Source organism: Echiichthys vipera, assembly GCF_963691815.1.
Source record: "Echiichthys vipera genome assembly, chromosome: 15".
In the NCBI taxonomy this organism is placed as follows: domain Eukaryota; kingdom Metazoa; phylum Chordata; class Actinopteri; order Perciformes; family Trachinidae; genus Echiichthys; species Echiichthys vipera.
This window is the reverse complement of record NC_139840.1, coordinates 25,747,072-25,768,868: the sequence shown is the minus strand read 5'-3', so window position 1 is coordinate 25,768,868 and position 21,797 is coordinate 25,747,072. Positions and strand designations below refer to the sequence as shown.

General features: G+C 42.1%; 1 protein-coding gene across 1 annotated transcript; it reads left to right on the top strand.

Moving 5' to 3' along the window:
- The first annotated feature begins 2,400 nt into the window (after positions 1 to 2,400).
- Positions 2,401 to 14,193, top strand: klhl20 (kelch-like family member 20). The gene is made up of 14 exons (XM_083928479.1): positions 2,401 to 2,500; positions 5,009 to 5,073; positions 6,223 to 6,480; positions 6,619 to 6,727; positions 8,076 to 8,282; positions 9,209 to 9,367; positions 9,473 to 9,567; positions 10,329 to 10,444; positions 11,105 to 11,288; positions 11,395 to 11,538; positions 12,471 to 12,604; positions 12,685 to 12,893; positions 13,048 to 13,154; positions 13,687 to 14,193. Exons 2-14 carry the CDS (start codon positions 5,051 to 5,053, stop codon positions 13,769 to 13,771), a joined length of 1,830 nt encoding a protein of 609 aa, XP_083784605.1. The 5' UTR covers positions 2,401 to 2,500; positions 5,009 to 5,050; the 3' UTR covers positions 13,772 to 14,193.
- Positions 14,194 to 21,797: the final 7,604 nt, after the last annotated feature.

Sequence of the window (21,797 nt, the reverse complement as noted above, 5' to 3'; positions counted from 1 at the left end):
TGGAGATCAGACACAGATTCTTTTGTTCTTTGCTGTGTTACTGACAGAGAAACAAGTCTACTCTGAATGAATGAATTTATTTTTGGTTCTACATCAGATGTTAATGACATAATTTGACAATTTCAACCAAAAAAAGGATTGGGCTGAAGCAACTTGCTTTCATTAGCCCATGCTAACATCACAGTTCTGACTGTTTAAACACAACATATTTACTTAGTTTACATATTTGATTAAAAGACGTGCAGGTGTCGGGTTCATTGATGACTCTAAATTGCCCGTAGGTGTGAATGGTTGTCTGTCTCTGTTTGTCTCTGTGTCCTGTGATAGACTGGCGTCCTGTCCAGGGTGTACCCCGCCTCATGCCCGATGTCAGCTGGGATCGGCTCCAGGCCCCCACGACCCCGACAGGGACAAGAGGTTGAAGATGATGAATGAATGATACTTAAATAAATGAAATAATGTACTTTATATACATTTAAACATAATATAAATATATATATATATATATATATATATATATATATATACTCCCAAAACTCAGCATTTCTTGAGATGCTTTCAGAATATTTTGCAGACAAAAGGCAATGAAATGTGTGGATGTTTTCTCTGGATTGGAAACGTTAGAAGCCGTGTCTGAACCGCACACTGGGGCTAGACAGACGCTCACACTGGATGTGTGAGATACTGGGAATTAAAGTTCATGGTTGTAACAAAAAACATTCATTTCTTAAGATTGACTTTGTTTTTCATGAATTCATTGTGGTTTGCCGAATGAGGAATGAAACTATACACATGCTCAAGTATGTTACATGTTTGAGTATTTCCTTTTTCTGCTTAAAACACATCTCTACTCTTTAGGACCAAATGTACTTTTTACTCCACTACATTTATGACAGTCGTTGTTACTTGATACTTTGCAGATTAACACTTCACATACAAATTACTTAATAAATATTGATGCACGCTTATAAATTAAACTAAGCTAAAATGAGCTCCTTTTACAAGCGACAACATATATCCTGCATCACCAATTACATAAGTCTATGATGTATAATATAACAGGATCCATTCTGCAGCATGAGCAAGTTTTGATCATACTTTTAAACATATCTGATTCTCAACACAGGACTGTATTGAATGTTTTTGCGATGTGGTGCTGTAACTCAGATATAAAAAAATAAAGACAAAGCAACAGTTTCAGTGTAGAAAACAGAATTTTTTTTAGTATGTTTTTGGTGAACATTGCACTGCTCATTTCAACTAAGAAAAAAGACAATATAGGCTATATACTGAACTGTAAGTATTTAAGTAAAAAGTACATTTCATTTCAATTCAATTTTATTTACAGTGCCAAATCATAACAAAAGTTATCTCAGGACACTTTACAGAGTAGGTAAAGACCACACTATGACTTATTTATGATTTACATAGACCCAACAATTCCCTCGTAGAGTACGGTGGCAATGAAAACCTTCACTAAAACAGACAGGAACGTGGGACAGACCCAGCTCTGTGGAGGACGACCATCTGTTTGCACCGGAGGGAGGAAGAAAAGGAGAGAGAGAGAGAGACAAGACGGACAGATGGACAGAGAGAGACAAAGACAGACACAAAGACAAAGACAGACGCACTTCCAGTAACTATAATAATATCTTTAGTAATGTGAATATGACTTATATGTTATGGCAGTTAATACAGCAGAATAGTAGAAACAAGCACAGCTAAGGTGATAGATTATAACAGCAGCAGGAAGCGTCATGCAGGACCACGGCAGCAGGCACCACCACGATCAGCAGAGACCTGCGAGATGACAAAGCACAAACAACTCCGGGGAATAAGTTGAGTTAGTAACATGCATTGATGAGACATGAATGACACAAACAGAGAGGAGAGAAGCTCAGAGGATCAGGAACAGACGTCCGTCCTCCACAGAGCTGGGTCTGTCTGACGTTCCTGCCTGTAATAGGGAAGGTTTTCGCTGCCACCGTACTCTACGGGGGAATTGTTGGGTCTATGTTTATCATAGAGTGTGGTCTTTACCTAGTTTGTAAAGTGTCCTGAGATAAGTTTTGTTATGATTTGGCACTATAAATAAAATTGAATTGAATTGAATTGAATTGAATCCCCCTGCAGACTAGGCCTATAGCAGCAGAGTTAAGCTTTAAAATCAGCTTAAAAATAACAACATTGCTAAGGGCTATCAGTTTAAATTAATAATTTAAAAAATGGGATTGGTTTTTAGCGTTAAGCTTTTAAATATATCAAACGCACCTAATAACAATGTACAGTGTATGGAATTTACTGTTTACTCTAACCATGACGTAATGCCATACTCTTATTTTGAAAAGAAAAAACATCCGGAAGTGGCGCTTGGCATTTGGCTTGCACATGCGCAGTAGAACAGGGGAAGGAACAGTCCCAGTGTTTAGCCGACGGCAGTAAATTGTAAACATTAGCAACCCGGAGCGACTTGCTTCCGTCGTTGGGATGGAAATATAAGGTAAAAACGATTTTAAATGTATTTACTTTGTGTCACATTGTTGTCTTTTAATAACTTAAACAAATACCGTTTCAGAAGCGTTGACGTTTACTTATTTATCCGTGTTTTCTCACCTGATGCTGAGACCGACTCAAGCGGCCACGGATACCCGAAACATGTTGGCTAACTCGGGCATGTCTTCACATTTAATTACATTTCCATGGTTGTATACATTCAATTAAATGTTAGTGATGTGTGTGATACTGTGGATTACCTACCACGGTGCTAACGATAGCATGTAACCCATGATTTAACGTTAGCTACCTAGCTTAACTCGGTAGCCAACTCATTGATTTATAGTTCTGCGCTAATAACATATCACCCTGGAGCACACCTTATTTCTGTTTAGTTAATTAGTTTCTACCACAACTATATATAAACCCAACATGAGCCCAACATGTTACCAGACCACAGGAAATTGTGATGAATGTATGCTAGCTGTCTTAGCATCCGAGTCTGTCTATCTGCTGAAACTGACAACAACAACAAACGGAGAGCTAGCTTGTTAATCATTTTAAGAATGCAGCTTAGCACTCACAGGAAGCGACCGTGTTTTAGTTTATATGAAGGGTTCGTACAGGTGCTATACCTCCCTGAAAATGCTTGGATTGTAATGTTACGTGTTCAAGGTTTGAAAAGTGCTTGAATTTTGGTCAAAGTGCTTAAAACAACTATGGGAAATAAATACAATTTAATCTCTTATCCTTCTGGTGTCAAGAAACCAGAAGTTTGGGTGTTTATGGAGTTATAACATCTCTTTTAACGTGATTTGAAGGGAAAAAGATGAAATATTTTGTAATATCTACATGTATTCATAGAAATATGTTAGTTTACCACAGCTGTAAAGTGCTGGGAAAGCTTGAAAATGGACCTTGAAAGCGCTTGATTTAGACGCTGTAGGACTGACGTTGGGGGACATTTTGACACAAAGCTGATGTTAACTGTATGTGAATGTCTTGCTGATCTTGTGCAACACTAATCTTTTGCCATCCTGTTGTATGCACACTAATTAATCCAGATCTGGGATTAATAAGGAACTGTTCCTGAGTCCAAAGACACCATTTTATTACAAGTATTACACATACAAGTTTTACAACAACAAATGAAGATGCCAACGTGTATTTAAAGTAAAAGAGGACTTTAATTAACCTGTAAAAACTAGTGATAGACCGATGCATGGGCCGGTTGATATTTGCGGTCTTTAGGTGTATCGTATCGGCCGATGCGGGCTGCTGCGTTCAAAGTTCGTTTTTCCCGGCATTATTTCAATTCTATTTTATTTATAGTGCCAAATCATAACAAAAGTTATCTCAGGACACTTTACAGAGTAGGTAAAGACCACACTCTATGACTTATTTATGATAAACAGACCCAACAATTCCTCTGTAGAGTACGGTGGCAACGAAAACCTTCCCTTTAACAGACAGGAACGTCAGACAGACCCAGCTCTGTGGAGGACGGACATCTGTCTTGACCGGTTGGGGAGGAAGAAAAGGAGAGAGAAAGAGAGAAAAGACGGACAGATGGACAGAGAAAGACAAAGACAGACACAGAGACAGAGACAGACACACTCCCAGTAACTATAATAATATCTATAGTAATGTGAATATGACTTATATGTTATGGCAGTTAATACAGCAGAATAGTAGAAACAAGCTCAGTTATTATTTACAGACAGGCGTCCAAGTTCAATAAATGTTCCTTTTTTTTAAAAACAAAATGTGACTCGTAAAATTTGTTATCATCATTGTGTAATTTTTATGATGTAAATAAGCCGCTCCAAATATCGTCTCAAGAAAATCGTAAGTCTGTATCAGTCATCGGCTAAGGCTGATGGGGGAAAAAAAATCAGCTTCATTATCGGTCGATTACTAATTAAAACACCCACAATGCCACTAAATTATGTATTAAATTCATTATCTTAACCTCACTCAAGAAAACAACCACATATAAGTTGTCACAGCACTCAAAACCCAAACACACCTTTTACCTGTGCCATAGTTGAAGTGTATATTCATTTTGTGCACACTGTAAGACAAGTGTAGATTCATTTAGTCCTTATTTCTGAGGCTGTAGATAGTGGTGGTGTTGTTTTATAGGACTGTATTACATTTAAAAGATGTTCAGGCGCTCATTTAAACGTGTCTGGATTAAAGTCCCTACGTGACCACAAAAACAACACGACTGGGTGGTTTCTCTTCTGTAAAGTGGCGCACACTACTGTGATAAAAAGGTATTGGTGTGCCCACTGCCCGCACAAAAGAATGTCATGGTATCATCAGCAGTCCAAGCACGTTTCCCCAAACAGAAACATAAAAACGTGATAGAAATATTACCTTTAAAAAATATAAATTGTTAAAAGGGCTCCCTGGCAAACACTTATACATTGACTTTCCATGTCTTAACTCCTTCTGTTAACATCTGTGGCGAGGACCGACTTCAGAAAAAGTGATTTGTTGTCTTCTGTAGGGTCAACCCCAAGGTGTGGGACCAAACATTGTTCTTCAGTGCATGGACGCAAAGCCAATGCGCAGGTAGGTTTGGTCCAGAACGATTTTTTTTATATAATCCCTTTGCAGATTGAACATTGACTCTCTGGACGAATGTTTTTTAATCTTAAATTAAATGTCAACCCCGTTGTTGAATGTCCATGTGGGCTGAAAGTTTTTTTTATTTTTACTCATGAAAATCCTTTGTACTTAAGGGGAAAACATGTTCAGCTGTTATTTAGAGATCCTGTGTTGACCCCTCCCCCCCATGACTCAGTAGCACGTCACCACGTAAGCGTTGTTTAAAGGAAGGTAGGGTTCTGTCCTCTGACGTACAGGTGCAGAGTTGGATATTTTTCCTTTTTCATAAACACTCATTATAACATGAACATTGTTACTGATGTCTATTACTGCAGCACACTGTGAACTACAATATTTCATTTGCTGCCCTGCTCATATCAGCCTACATTACTCTAGCATTATGTTTTCTTTTTCACACCCACATTTTTAATGCTTTTTGTTCATAATTATCTCACAGTCGGACAAAAAGTGTGTGTCCTGGTTAATTATGAAATCCTAGCACGCTGTTAAACATCTCTCCCACTGGTCTGCTGAACACTTAGAGGAGGTTGCAGCATCTGGTCCAAAAGTATGCTCCCGCATTGCTCTGTGTACAATGACGCAGCTATAGAAAATTCAGTGATTGGAAGAACAACATGCAAGACGACTGGGTCTTCAAGTGGCGATTCGAATCATAGACTTTTAGGGGCCGGTCTTAATCTAAATCTATGCAATTTCTGTGTAACTCGAAGAAAACAAAATTATAAAGTTTAAAGAAAATGATCGCCTCAGCGCTGCTAATTAGTCGCTTACGTATTGCATCGCAGGGGCCAGTCCTCACGTGGACTCCTTTCTAAACAATAAAACTTCACAACAGGCTTTGATATGGTTACTCAAGCATTATAGTATTGCACTCTGACAAAGTCGGGGAACACACGAGAGGCCGCTTAAAATTAATGGTCAGAATCGAAGCAGCAGAGGCAGATAGCACCTGATTTTGTTTATCCATAGTGTAAAATTATAATAATGTAAATGTCCTCTTTCAAACACAACACCTCCAGTTTGTAATACAGGGTTTTAGTTAAATTTTTCAAGCGTCAATGTCTGATTATTTCCCATCTGGTTCATGTTAAGGGCCACCAGCGCACGCCAAGACACCACTGGAATGGACATCACCAGCCGCTGTACTCTGGGGGACCCCAACAAGCTCCCTGAAGGGGTCCCCCAGCCTGCACGCATGCCCTACGTCTCGGACAAACACCCACGGCAGACCCTGGAGGTGATCAACCTGTTGAGAAAACACCGTGAGCTCTGTGATGTGGTGCTGGTGGTGGGCGCCAAGAAGATTTACGCTCACCGTGTGATCCTGTCTGCCTGCAGCCCCTACTTCAGGTACAAAGAGACAAACACTGCATTCAACTCACGTGGCAAAAGAAAATCCATTGGTAAAAGAATGAACATCAAAGTGCAGGTGGAGTACTCTGAGTGTCGGGCTGTGACATTCTCTCTTGATGTCCATGTTGTCTTCAGGGCGATGTTCACTGGAGAGCTGGCAGAGAGCAGGCAGACTGAAGTGGTTATCCGGGACATCGATGAGCGAGCCATGGAGCTGCTCATTGACTTTGCCTACACCTCACAGGTAACAACAGTGGCAGCGCACAGTGCTTATGTCTGCCATTAGGGAATGGTGGTGTGTTGTTTGTCAAATAGTGTCACTATTGAGGAGAACGCGCATCTATATTGACCATAAAGATGCAAATTAGTTATAGGCGAAACATCGTCTGATATCTGTGTTTTTTACTTGTATTGGCTTCGGCTGACTCGGGCTGCTCCGTTCGCCGATAGTTTTTTCCCGTCATTATTTACAGACCGGCGTCCACAGGCAGCTCCGTGTTGCTGGAGACGCCTTTTTTAAGTTCAATAAATGTTCCTTTTTTAAAATTGAGACTCGTTACATTTGTTGTCATTATTGTGTCAATTTTATGATGTAAATTGAGGGAGCAAAATTAGTATCGGCTCCAAATATCGCCTCAAAAAAATCGTCAGTCGTATCGGCCATCGGTTAAGGCTGACGGCGGAAAAATAATCGGCCCAACAAAATCCATATCGGTCAATCCCTAACGCAAATGCAGTTTGTGCGCAACAGTCACTGTAGGGGCATCACTGTGTGTTGCAGAAGACACACTTTGTAGATTGATGCACGTAATGCAGAACACAAGTTCAGCCCGATAACCTTTTTAGCCGTAAGCCTTTAGCAACAGGTTCTGGGGTTAACATAAGGGAATTGGTTTATGAGTCAGTCACTCTATGGCGCGCACCAATGAAAAGGCTGGCGCTGGAAGACCCGACTGCTGGTTCCCAGTCAGCTGCAACAGCAAAAGGAGACATATTTTTGTATAAGACGAGGCCGGTGTGTTGGCATTGCTCTACCGTTTGTAGGGCATGTGGATGGACATGAAGGAAACAAGGAAAAATCAAACCCAGACCTTCAAACGTTTTTTCTCACGAGTACTTTCACACGAAAAAAACACGTCAAGGCCTCAACCAATGAAGTTGTTTAGTTTACTAACAAGGAATATAAGACAACAACAAGAAGGCTCTGTAGTTCGCTGCCATACCTCAAACATCCATGTACCAGACCGCAAACTTAGTTAACATTAGTCAACAATCGCAGCGCAGACAGATCATGCCTTCTGTTCACACACACACACACACACACACACACACACACACACACACACACACACACACACACACACACACACACACACACACACACACACACACACACACACACACACACACACACACACACACACACACACACACACACACGGTTTACCATAAGGACACAAATTAATTCTAAAAGGAAACACAATAACATAGATTACCGTAACATTGTCAAGGCACTCTGCAGACAAGTATTCCTCAAGTGCTTCAACAACCACAGCTTAATAGAGCAACTGTCCTAACCTCCCTGCTCCTAGGTGACAGTGGAGGAGGGAAACGTCCAGACGCTGCTCCCTGCGGCCTGCCTCCTCCAGCTGGCTGAGATTCAGGAGGCCTGCTGCGAGTTCCTCAAGAGGCAGCTGGATCCCTCCAACTGTCTGGGCATCAGGGCCTTCGCAGACACACACTCCTGCCGCGAGCTGCTCCGCATCGCTGACAAGTTCACTCAGCACAATTTTCAGGAGGTAAGAGTTGTGTTACACAAATGTGGGTGAAGTCAGACTGATGCAGAAACGAAAAAATGCTCTGCCTAACCATTCACACATGCGTGTAGTTTAGACTTTTGCCTTTTGAAGCCGTGCAAGCTTATTTAGACTTGGATATGGAGACGCACAGCAAAGCTGTGAGTTACTGTTTCCTTTTATTCGACCACACTTCTGTCACATCTATACTTTCCTTGACTTTAGTCTTTGTTGTGCACACACACGTCAAATCTGCATGGAAATGAGCAATAACAGTGGATGCCTTTCATGTAAACAACAAACGACTTTTATGAAAAAGCATGAGATCGAGCATGTTTGTGTGTTTACATACTACGTAATGTCATCAGCAGGAAAATCATGTCACGTGCTCATCGTTCAGTCAGTTTGTTTTTCTCGAGCACTGTTTACTCAGAAGGTTTCCAATCCTCAGGCTGTGTGCACGCAAACTAATACAGTTGTTTGGCGTGATTCTCTGTTTGACAGTGAAGTTTCACAGGGGATCGTAAACATGGAAACGATCCAGGCGGTCTATTGACTCATGATCTTACACATCAGTTTGAGACATGTGACGTGAGAGTTTTGTGCATGGGGCACTTGTTGTTGTCCCAAGTTGGATTTTCATACAAACATCTTGCTTTGTGTCGTTAGTTATATTTTAATAATAAGCATAAATATAGTTTTGTATCAGTACCTATGATCAATACCATGATCATTCTGATAAGCGTGACAACCTCTGTCACTATAATCACTTTCATACTGCTTCATCTCTTTTATAATCAAAGCATTTAAACAGCTCCTGCAGTGGCGTGGTCGTGAAAACAGATGGACCGACTGATCTGAGCAGAATTAGAATTTAACGTCCTCTCTTTACGGCGCAGCTGCTGACTCACCACTCTCTATCGTCTTAGGTAATGGAAAGTGAAGAGTTCATGCTGCTGCCTGCCAACCAGTTGATTGACATTATTTCCAGCGATGAGCTCAACGTGCGGAGCGAGGAGCAGGTTTTCAACGCCGTGATGGCCTGGGTGAAATACAGCATCCAGGAACGCAGACCACAGCTCCCTCAGGTCCGTGGCTCAACAGTTACCGCTTCTGTTACCAGCATTAGCATCACTTCAGATTTGTGTTGTTTGTGGTAGGAGGACATGACGTGGATTTCTTGTGTTCTGTAGGTCCTGCAGCACGTCCGCCTGCCGCTGCTCAGCCCCAAGTTCCTGGTGGGCACCGTCGGGTCAGACCCTCTTATTAAGAGTGACGAGGAGTGCAGGTGAGTGCTGTTTGTCAGCGACTGAGGGGAGAAACTTCCACCTTCGCGTTATACGGTGAGAGTTAGGGATGCACAGTGTGGAATTTATTATTATCTTTCAGCTGATACAGACATGCGACGATAACCTACCTCTCATGTTTGATACAGATAAGATAACTGATAATTTCACATCTTTGTATTTTAAAAACAAGTTCATAACCTGTAGTTTATGCACACCTGAGGGTAACAAAGGCTAATGGGTCTTCTGTCCTGATCTTGATACCCGATCTTGATCTTGAGAGTACAGATCAGTACAGAACAGTGGATTAAAAATAATTATATATACTTTTTTTTTTATTAGCTGTGCACTATTAACCCTGTATGGATCAGTTGGTCCGTCTCAGGTTTGTAAAACATGAACAAATGCATAAACGCCATAGAACTTTCTTTTACTATCTGCATGTTAGGCAGTATCTGAGGCTTTTCTGACACTGGTATCAAAGTAAAGTAACAACTCTACTATTTTTAATGTGACAAAAACAGCAGCAACAGCTCCGGCTCTTCAAATGTTCATTTATATTTTTGAGAACATTAAAAAAACTTCACAGACATACTTTTATGGAGCATTTTGCAGAAGAATTGAAAATGTAAACGCTTTCAATGTTACTGCAACGTTACCTACCGCCTGCTGTGTCAGAGAGTGTACGAGTGAGTGTCAATGAAAGCTGCTTCTTCTTATTACGATATGTAACCTTGATGTATGATAATGATATATTTTTTAGAGACCTGGTTGATGAGGCCAAGAATTACCTGCTGCTGCCGCAGGAGAGGCCTCTGATGCAGGGCCCCAGGACCCGACCTCGAAAACCCATCCGCTGCGGAGAGGTTCTCTTTGCAGGTCAGTGCATTTTTGAACCAGGGTTTTTCCTCGCATCAAATATGTACACACATGAAAAAGGAGTATCCAATGGTACCTCGATCTGGTCGTTATTCCCCCTGTAATAACAAACATGAAATTTCAAGTCCCAACATTTTTTTACACGACTCAAAATGAAACCCTTCCCTACCTCCAGCCTGTCAGTCTGCCACCAGGGCATAGAGTGAGGATTTGTACCCGTTGGTACCGGCGTCACTTTGTCGGTCCCTCAAAAGTACGTAAGTAAGAGTTCAGTGCCTGACCCTAGTTGTCACAAAACACTGGAATTTTCAACTTCAATATAATACCTTCAAAAAGATCAATATTCAATTCCTTCGTTGATGCCACAATGATAATATAAGAGCTTGCTTTGTATCCTTTGCCTTCTGCGGAAGCTCTGCAATTGCCATCTTTAATGAGCTGACGCCATAACAAAACCTGCAAATGATTATATTCAACCAGAGCGAAGGAGACGCGCGGCAAGAAGAAAGTGTGAGTGAGAGGAGGCGGGGCTTTGTTGGCACTGCAGGAGAGCGTGAGTGTCGACTCCATCTTGGAGAGAACACTGCCATTGTGGAGGGTTGTAAAAAAGTGCATCTTGCTAAATCCTGAATGAAATGAGTCCCCTCCTTTGTCTTGTAGTTGGCGGTTGGTGCAGCGGTGATGCCATTTCCAGCGTGGAGCGCTACGACCCCCAGACCAACGAGTGGCGGATGGTAGCATCGATGAGTAAACGCCGATGTGGAGTCGGCGTCAGTGTTCTGGATGACCTGCTGTATGCGGTGGGAGGTCACGATGGCTCGTCGTACCTCAACTCTGTGGAGAGGTGTGTCATGATCCCGCACGCTTTGTCTAGATATTTATATCTACAGAATTATAGTATCTTATTATTCATTTTATTATCTTATCTGTATTCCATCTCTCCTGTCCAGATATGATCCAAAGACCAATCAGTGGAGCAGTGATGTGGCCCCCACCAGCACGTGTCGCACCAGTGTAGGGGTGGCGGTCCTCGGGGGGTATCTGTATGCTGTCGGGGGACAGGATGGGGTTTCATGTCTCAACATTGTAGAAAGGTATCCGCCCGTGTGAACATCTTACACCAGTGTTGTTCTTAGGTGGTACTATTCGTCTTTCCTTCAGTCCACTCAGTTGGACAAGTTCGTACTCTATGTTCAGACTAAGCCGGCTGTGTTTTAAGCTTCCTGATAAGGCAAGGCAGGTTTATTTGTAAAGCACAATTCAACAACAAGGTAGGTTCAAAGCGTTGGGTAAAAAAAACTAAAACATAAAAGGTAATTCACAAGATAAAGAAGATTGTTGCATTTACAGAAGTTACAGTGCAGTTTACTGAAAAATAAAACCCACATAGAACATCTAAAATATTAAAAACGCATAAAAGGTCAAATGAAGTTGTGCATTTTTTCAATCATTATTCATAAATAAGTATCAAAGACAGAAAAAAGATAGCACTTCATCAACTGTCATGCTGGAAAGACACAAATACACCTGTGACTCTGGGTCCGAGCTTCTCTGTGCGTACAAGAACGTGTTCATCTCTTAATAATTAATTGCACCGGCTACTTTGATATTATTTCCCTGTCAGCCATATTGTTTTTTATAGCTTTACCTCTACGACCACGCCCACACATGGGTGTCGACACTAACAGATTTTGTGTACACAACGTGTTCCTGTTTATGGTCTCGTGGGGTTATGTAGTAGTGACTTGGATGTAACCCCAGTTCTACGAGGACGTGCTTGACCTGAATATTTTACAGAGAAAAAAGGCGGACATGTTTTATGTGCAGGACCAAAAGCTGCTTGTGTGCCTTTTCCCTCCCTTGGTGACAAATAATAAATTCCCTGATTAATAATCGTGATATTTCTGTCATTGAAATCGCAGGTCTCTGCGTGTCCTGTCCACGTGCTTTATGCTGTATAATGTGCTGTCTTTATTCTTTCGTAATAGTTATTAGGTGATGTAATGTCGTCCGTCTTTTGCTTTAGGTACGATCCTAAAGAGAACAAATGGACTCGTGTGGCCTCCATGAGCACCAGGCGACTGGGTGTAGCTGTGGCTGTTCTGGGGGGCTTCCTATACGCCGTAGGGGGGTCGGATGGGACGTCACCATTAAATACAGGTATCTCAGCCGTCTGTCGAACACGTGGTTGGGTTCGTTGTCAGAATGTCCATGTTTTTCGTTTTCCTCTTCCTTCTTAGTGGAACGCTACAACCCTCAAGAGAACCGCTGGCACACGGTGTCTCCTATGGGGACCAGGAGGAAGCACCTTGGCTGTGCCGTCTACCAGGACATGATTTACTCCGTGGGAGGGAGAGATGACACCACAGAGCTGAGCAGTGCGGAGCGATACAACCCCAGGACAAACCAGTGGTCTCCTGTAGTGGCCATGACGTCCAGACGGAGCGGGGTGAGCGTGCGCTTGTTTCTGTTTCACAGTCATATGGGTCAGTTGAGTTGTCATCGTGGATATTGAGGTTGTAATGGTTGCAAGATGCTGTGTATGAGGCTGAGGTGTAAGTCTGTGCGTGTGTGTGTGTGTGTGTGTGCGTGTGTGTGTGTAGGTGGGCTTGGCTGTGGTCAATGGTCAGCTGATGGCAGTGGGAGGCTTCGATGGGACGACGTATCTCAAAACTATAGAAGTCTACGACCCTGACGCCAACACATGGAGGTAAGTGGCACCGCGCGAATAATGGCGTAACAAAATACATACTCAAGTAAAGTGAAATGACACAGCAAATAAGGGGGATTGCAGTTGTAATAAACAATAATCATTTTTATAACAAGTTATTTCTGTACATACATACAATTTTTAAAAGCATATTGATATCGTTATAGAACTCTATAGGTTGACGAATACGGGATATTCATCTGCAAAAAGACATCACTGCATCGTCATTATCATCATTAATCATAATTCTTATCATTTAGTGTCCTGTTCTAGCAATAAAAACTCCATCTTTGACTTTGATACATTGACCAACACTTCCAACAAAACTCTTCATCGATCGATGTTAGACTCAGTGGAGAAGAGATGATTAGACAAGTGCATGAACACCGTTACATGTTAACTAAACTATTAAAATTCCTTTTCATCACCCTGAATTCTTCTCTTCTGCCGTGTTCGCGTGTGCACATGCATGAGAACCAGAACACAGTTTCTCCTGAACTTCTCCCTCCTCATCATCTGACTCTCTTTCCAGGTTGTACGGAGGAATGAACTACCGCCGGCTCGGTGGGGGGGTGGGCGTCATTAAAATGACTCACTGTGAATCCCACATATGGTAACACCGACCCTCCCACACACACACACACACACGCACACACACACACACACACACACACACACACATACACATACACATACACACAGACACACACTCTCAAAACACTTCTCATCACGTCGCAACGGATGCCTCTTTTTCAACCCACTGTCGTGCCTCCAAAAAAGAGACGCTGTAATTCATGCGAGGATGAGCAACACGTGGTGGTGGGGAGGAGAGGACACAGAAAGTACAAACTTTTGAACTGGAGTTCATCCACTGCGACCCACTCTGAGGTCGTTCACTTTTGGAATACCCAGGTTGTCTTCATCGATTGACCGTGAAGTGCACCGAGAGCAGAAGTCTACCAAGCACCATTAAGCTTCCAGTTTGGAGAGGACAGTCCTTCTCCCAAGCCTTTCGGTCTGGGTGTGTGTGTGTGTGTGTGTGTGTGTGTGTGTGTGTGTGTGTGTGTGTGTGTGTGTGTGTGTGTGTGTGTGTGTGTGTGTGTGTGTGTGTGTGTGTGTGTGTGTGTGTGTGTGTGTGTGTGTGTGTGTGTGTGTGTGTGTGTGTGTGTGTGTGTGTGTGTGTGTGTGTGTGTGTGTGTGTGTGTGTGTGTGTGTGTGTGTGTGTGTGTGTGTGTGTGTGTGTGTGTGTGTGTGTGTGTGTGTGTGTGTGTGTGTGTGTGTGTGTGTGTGTGTGTGTGTGTGTGTGTGTGTGTGTGTGTGTGTGTGTGTGTGTGTGTGTGTGTGTGTGTGTGTGTGTGTGTGTGTGTGTGTGTGTGTGTGTGTGTGTGTGTGTGTGTGTGTGTGTGTGTGTGTGTGTGTGTGTGTGTGTGTGTGTGTGTGTGTGTGTGTGTGTGTGTGTGTGTGTCAGAACATCAACTTGACCAAGATTGCTGCGGGAAGATGATGTTACATTTCTGAGGTTTTAGATGTTATAAAGCATCAGGTCACTGGAAGAGTGAGGTCTGTCCAGCTGTGAAAGCCTCTTATCTCCTTCCATTGTCTTAAAAAAGCCGACCCCCAAATTCTGCTAACTGAGATCAAACAAACAGCAGACCAGCAATCCATCAGTTAATTTTGTGAGATTATTTCCTGGCTGCGAAGCATACATCTCAGCGCTGGCTGTCACTTCTTTTGAGCCCCATTTGTAGCACTAAACAGCGGGAAGCTCTCAGGCACAGGGTGCAAAATGAACTTTTTTGTCAGCTGACAGAATGGGGAGTGAATGTGAATTTCAACAGCCACTCGTTAATCACCATTGTTTTGTTTTTTGGCTGATGAGTGAAGCAAATCGACCCTCATTTGGCTGCTAAACGGTGCCTCTGAAGGCATCTGTGCATTAAGGCTGGAAGGTGTGAGAAGGTTATCATTGGAAGGATGTGTGTGTGAGGAGGTCATCATTAGAAGGATGTGTGTGAGGAGGTCCCTGCTACTCCACATTTTCTCCCAAACGGACTGTCCTTGAATGAAGCTCCGCTGCTGCTGCTGCTGCACCTTTCAGGAGGCTACTGTGACTTTTCGTTACATCGCGTGTTTAAGATTTCAGTTTAGATGCTGACTGTGCGTTTTTTTTAAAGGATCATCTTAACCTCCCATCAGTGGAAAAAGAACTGGGAAAGCAGAATCATCCAGTGGTGTCGCCGGTTTATTGTTGGCTCCAGTGTGTGTCACACACACACATGAAGGACGTGCCGATACGCTAGCTGATAAAATACAGAGGAACACCAATATCTATTTTTAGATTGACGAGTTTATGGTTATCGTTATAGGCCGATTTATAAAAAGCGCCGTCATCGTCCCGAGAATAAAGAATGCATTAATTTATTGTGACCTTATTTGTAATAACTGTAGTTTATTTTAGACTTTATTGTAGACTAATTACTGCCAGACCGTATCGACATATGTTTAGGATATAAAATCCATTAGTATGACTGTTTACCTACAGCTGTTGACCTCCACAGTTTACAGTAAACTGGCAAACAGCCCCCAGTGACCTTCTTCTCTGCCCATTCAGAGCTGGGTTTTAGTAGTATCCCTAGCTCACAGCCGTGCTCTGCATTATCTACAAGGTCATCATCATTGGCTGAATTTCTTATTGTGCATCCAACACTCAACGGCCTGCTGTCGTCGCACTGCCTCAAGCTTTCTCCCAGAAGTCCGTCTTTCGCACATCTTTGTTGTTTAAACGCGATGACGAAAGAGCACTAACAGGTGTCGCTGCACATTTTCAGAAAGGCATTCATGGTTTTGCACTTAGTTCTAAGTTTTGATGTGTAAAGACATTTGAGAAAAAGTAATCTTTAAAGTTCAAGCCCTGCCTCCTTTCACACGTCCACACACCCGGTCAGTCGTTGTGTAATGTGGGTGCTCGTGTCCGTTTCAGAAAGTCACAAAATTCTCCCTTTTGATTTTGGGACAGGAACGAGGTTTAATATCGTTTTTTTTTTGATGATCCGACAAGCATTTAACAGAGACCTTAACAGTGTCCTGTACTGCGTCTGATAGCATGTGGTCACATTTAACTCAAAGGTGGAAATGTGAGAGCTTTAAAGGATAATACTGGAAATATTTGGGTTGGTTTTGAGAAATTTCAAAGAAAAGGCCAACATGTGTTTGAGAGTTTTTACACCTATAGTTTCTTTGCTTCGGTCCGGATCACTTAAGTTTTTAAACTTCATCCAAGCGACCCAAAGTGCATCACAACAAACAACGCGAGAACGTTCACTTCCTTTTGTCGGATGTGTCTTAGGCGGGAGCAAGTAAATACAGGAATAATCGTGAGTGACAGCTCGCGTCACAGCTGCATATTTCTGTGAGAGAAACATGCAATTCCACGGCTAGCTTCTGCTGCGGCTTCTATTTTAACTACTACGCAAACTGCTGAACTTTGTTTGCTCTTGAAATACTCAGATTCCTTTCCCGGTGTCCATAAAAAGTGTTGTGTGTCTGCAGCCTCATGGTCATGTCGGTACTGAACACTGGAGCCAGTAATCTACTTTGGACACAGATGATTTTACTGTCTCTGGAAGTAAACTTCCTTTTGCCAAAGTCAAGTTTTTTTTTTTCTTCCCCCCATCGATGTAACTGTCAGGGGCAAAGCCTCATACGGCTCAAGCCCATGATGCAACACCTATTGTCACATTTTTTTAAAAAAACGGATGACTTATTTAAGAGGCTGATCATGTCTGGGTGATCGATTTACCACGGTATAGGCAGCGCAAAGCCTGCGAGCTCGGTGCAGAATGTTAATAGAAACTGTTGGACTGTTTAATTTGAACACATACATAATATCCCTAATAACACCAATCAGGGAGCTGTTTATTTCATCCTGAATTAAAGCTTCTGTAACTGGATCTCTGTTACATGCTCCGCACTCACAAAGTCCGACCTTTGTCCTGAAACAAACTCTGAAGTCAGAATGACAAATGCAGTAGTCTATTTATCCCATAATTCTTATCTGTATATGCAATAATAAAGTAACAACTTCCGCAGTAGTCGGTGATTGATATTTTTTGTTGATCACACAATCATGAGGGTTTGACACACAGGCCTTTTTGTTTTGTTTTCTGTCTTCTCACATCCCACACTGTTGTTTGCTGTATGCCGTCATATACAGAGCAGTGTAATGGCACCACCTGCTGGAGGACAGCGGTAACGCAGCACTGATATGGAGCATAAAAGGATTTTATGCAGTTTAACTCAGCTCAGAGAAATGGGCTTGGAAACATTTTCTCACAATTGACTGCACTGTAATTGAAAAGGTGTTTTAGAATGTTCTTTCCTTAATTAGATTTTATATGGGTGTTAAACTTTCCAGATAATGGCGGGGAACATTTAAAAAATGATCACATGATTCAGTGATTTCAAGCCTCACACTCACAAGCAGTGATTGTGTGCAGAAGAGGTTTATTCCACACATTCAACACAACCTGTTTTGACTGCATCACAGCTCTGCACTTCGCTGTAATAACACGCAAGTGATGGCAAGACAATGATACAAGGCTGTTTTGTTATGCATTATTAATACAACCATATTTTCAGGAGCAAGCAGAAACTAAACCTGAATATTGGCGTTAATGTTTAATACTGAGACTGTGCCGGGGTTAGTGGGAGAGTTAAAGTTGCAGGATCATAGTTTGTCTGCTCGTGCAGTAATGCAGCACATGTTGCAAATGAGTGCTGAGGTTTTGGGATCTTTTAAATCTGCATCATGCAGTTTTCTTAAATGTTGACTTTGGAGAAAGGCTCTAATGCGTCTCCATCAATTGTGGTGAATGCAGAGTTTTCATAAAAATATTCTCATACTTTGAACAAAACAAAATGACCAGCTGTGTGTGTCTGCTTCTAGAAAACTCTCCCAACAATATGTTGCTGTTTTTTTATTTTATTTTATTTTTTACTGCCAAAGAATTACAAGGAAATTCCACTCAGGTCAGGACTCCGTACATGCAACGTATTCTCTCCAACGAGTTGGTGACGTCTTAGGAAAAGAATCTGCAACGGTTACGTTTAGGAAACAAAGGTGGCCGTTAGGGTGAGGCATCAAAACGATTAAAAAAAAGGTTGTTTGACTTGATTTTTGTAGCTATAGGCACGAACAATTACATTACATTTAGCTGAACAGCACATGAGGACAGCCTGATAACACGTTGGTTCAAATCAAAATGTTACTGTGAAATAGCTTTCCTGTAATACCCAGGTTTTTTTAAAAAGTAAAATAATTAAAAAGTTGACTTTGTGGACTAAAATGCGCCATTTTTAATCTTTGTGATGATGCATTTCTGCAGATTTTAAATGGCTTTAGTTTTAAAAGTAGCACAGGTAATCCAATTTATTTTGTTTGAGCCTGTGATATTGAATTAAAAGTAGGCGAGGCAGAATGAATCCAGAAAATGTATGTTTACATTTTTTTTCCTTTTTAACATCTTTAATCTTAATTTTACATGCTTTAGCGACAGATACTGTGTTTGTTTGATTGGGCTGTCCTTTAGTGTCACAGTGCTGTAGAGAATGTTTTGGTTGCGGCTGCTCATCATTCTGGAAAAGTGAAAACCGCTCTTTCTTGTTTGTATTCCTTTAAACCAATCCCACTTTTCTCGGTGCCTCGAATGAGGCCGACGTCGAGGCGTGAGAGAGCGCCGGATGTCATGTTGGTTTTCCGAACTGAGTGGAATTTCCCTTTCTTTCTTTTTTCCCAATGGTGTAAGCTTCTAATGATGCATTGTGATTGTGATGAACAGTCAGTAGTCTGTATCCAGATATCCTCCGTCTGTGCAGTCAGTGTGTCCATGGTCATGGTCTCTGGTGTTTGTTCTCATGTATCGGACAGCTGCTCTGGCCTCACCGTGTTCACCACGACAAGGATTAAACTGTTTCTCTGGAGAAACCACCATGACAACAACAATGGTGTCTGACTTCTTTTTTTACTGGCAGGTTCTCGTTTGTGTCTTTTCTTTCTCTCAGAGCAAAAGTGAAATATGACAGCAGGAATAATGATCATCTACAGCAGGGGTGTCAAACTCCAGCTCACAGTGGGCCAAATTTAAAAACTGGGACAAAGTTGCGGGCCAAACTCAATATTTACAAAAAAAAAAGGTAAAAAAGCCTGCAGATGTGCATGTTTTCCCTTCTCTCCAGATGTGTAATGTTGAACCTTTTCGGTGCAGGTCCTTGTTCTTGTCGTGGTGTTTCTTCTTCTTTCTTCTTTGGTTACAGCCACGGTGGCTCTGCAGACGAGACAAACAGCTCTTTACCTTCAGACACAGATCATCTGCCTCCCACCGGTGCTGAAAGCTCCCGTTTCCATCTTTCTTTTGGTCGTTTTTGGGGAGGGGTGGATTAAGTTTGTCTGCAGAGACTGGTAGCATGGATGCTCATGTTTGTTAACAGAAAAGTAGACGTGTACGTGATTTTTACTCGTGGGCCAGCTCTCAGAGAACCTTGATATGATCTTGCAGGCCAAATATAATTACATCGCGGGCCAGATTTGGCCCACGGGCCTGAGTTTGACACCTCTGATCTACAATACGAATCCTCATGTAGGCTGAGAGCTATTTATCCTGTCGGTTTAAGGGACGATCCAGCTTGAAGTTGCCTTCAGGGTTTACGTCTGTGATAGTTAGCTCAGCTCTGTTAGGTCTGTTAAGTCTTTAGAGCTGCTCAGCGGAGACTCTGCCTGTCGTGGTGATTTCAGAGACAAATCCTGGAGCTGCTCTGGTCCAACTCCCTCTCTCTTGAGTCACTTAGCAGATCACCATGGCAACCTTTATAATTACAGGTGGGAACACAGAGCCGATTGAGATAAGGGCTAATGTGTTGTGTGGGCTTCGCATATACACAAAAGTGAAGCTCCAAGTGCCAAATCAAACGGTCTAAATATATTCTAAATGTTTCCGTGCTAAACTGGTGCATTAGCTCAAATATTTCTGCAGGAGAACCCAGACCCACAACTTCATACAGTATGTCCTAATGTTGAATTAAAAGGAAGACTACGACGACAACAATGTCCTGAATGTCTTAATTCTGCAACAGCCCTCTGTTCACTAGAGAAACACAAAGATCTTAAATGATTTCTGCTAAATCCTAACAGACCCTCTCAGGTGTCTCAAACTGATCCACTAAAGTGCCGCTGTGGCTGCAGGTTTCATTCCAACCAAGCAAGAACACACCTGGTCCAACAAATCCAACTGTGTGAAGGCGATTCAGTTGGTTGAAGAAGTCGAGTCAGGTGTGTTCTTGCTTGGTTGGAATGAAAACCTGCAGCCACAGCGGCCCTTTACTGGATTAGTCTGAGACACCTGCAAGACTAACTACAGTGTGTCTTTACTGGGACTCTTTCAGAACCGTTCATAGGCGCTCAGATACTTTCAGGGTGTCGACTTTAACTAAAGTGAACTGAGAAATGAACCAAATTTGTCCAAAATCCCGTGCCACTGAAGTTCTTCCAGGTTTTGTTGTCACTGTCACGTCGTGTCTGCTCTGCTGCTACGTAGATAAGCTCACACTCAGGCTCAACTTCTTCAGCTGCCTGTGTTTAAAAGGGCTGTGATAGGAATACTAGCAGCACTGCAGTAGTTTTTGTTTGTTTGTTTGAGCAGAAATCCCTGCGAGCCCTGCCACTGTAAATCATATCTGCTCCATGAGTGTGTGTGTCTGTGCAGGGTGTGTTAACCTCAGTGTGAAATAAGCTGCAGACTCTGAGAAATCACACCCCGTAGTGACTAAAGGCCAATTTGGGCACATGGCCTATAATAAGTTTGATGTGAGAAATGATCTGTTCTCACTTGTTATCGCTGACTTCCATTAACACTCGCAGACTCTGACTACCAAGAGCAGTACAACGCAAAAGCATGAGGTGGGTTAGAGTGATTGATGGTTGCGTATAACACACTGTCGTGGGGAAATAAAGATGTGTTGTGTGTAAACACAATTCACACTGATCTTCCTAATAAGTTCAGCACGAAGAAGCCGTCAATTGTTCAAGTTTACACAAGTTTTGCTCTGTACTCACTCATTTATAATCCTCTCCACAGGGACGTCCTCAAATATTCTATCATTTAACATGCAGTGAGGTTTTGCATGTTTTTTTTTATCAGCTCATTAATCTGCATTTTAAACTCTGCAACTGGGAAAAGTGTGTTTTTCCTTTGACATTTATTTGAATAGCAATGCAGAAAAAGTTAGAAAATACATTTGCTCCAAAAAAAAGAAACAAATTAACAGTATATCCAACAAATAGAGGTAAACAAGATTTAAATTTAACTCAGGCTGTGACAACTCTGAGCAGTCCAAACTTCTTAACCAGAGGAGTGTTAATCATTTCTAATTAGCTGTAAATTCTTTCAGAAAAAGTAGTTTTTGTCATTGCTGCAATCGAAACTGTTGTTTGAACTAAAGGACTCAACGGAAGCAAAATCAAACTCTGGATGTGCATGAGCTCAATGTACTCGTACTCTATGCAGCAAAGGCCCATTTTAGGACAATGTTTATCGTATTAGTGTCGTTAATGCTCTAATGCAGAGTTGAACAACTTCACAAACGTTATCT

Bases quoted from the DNA above. Each gene is read 5' to 3' on its own strand.
- klhl20 (XM_083928479.1), top strand. From the start codon at position 5,051: ATGGACGCAAAGCCAATGCGCAG. The intron at 9,368-9,472 runs GTCCGTGGCTCA...TGTGTTCTGTAG, and splicing joins GCAGACCACAGCTCCCTCAG to GTCCTGCAGCACGTCCGCCT. The intron at 12,894-13,047 runs GTGAGCGTGCGC...GTGTGTGTGTAG, and splicing joins TGACGTCCAGACGGAGCGGG to GTGGGCTTGGCTGTGGTCAA.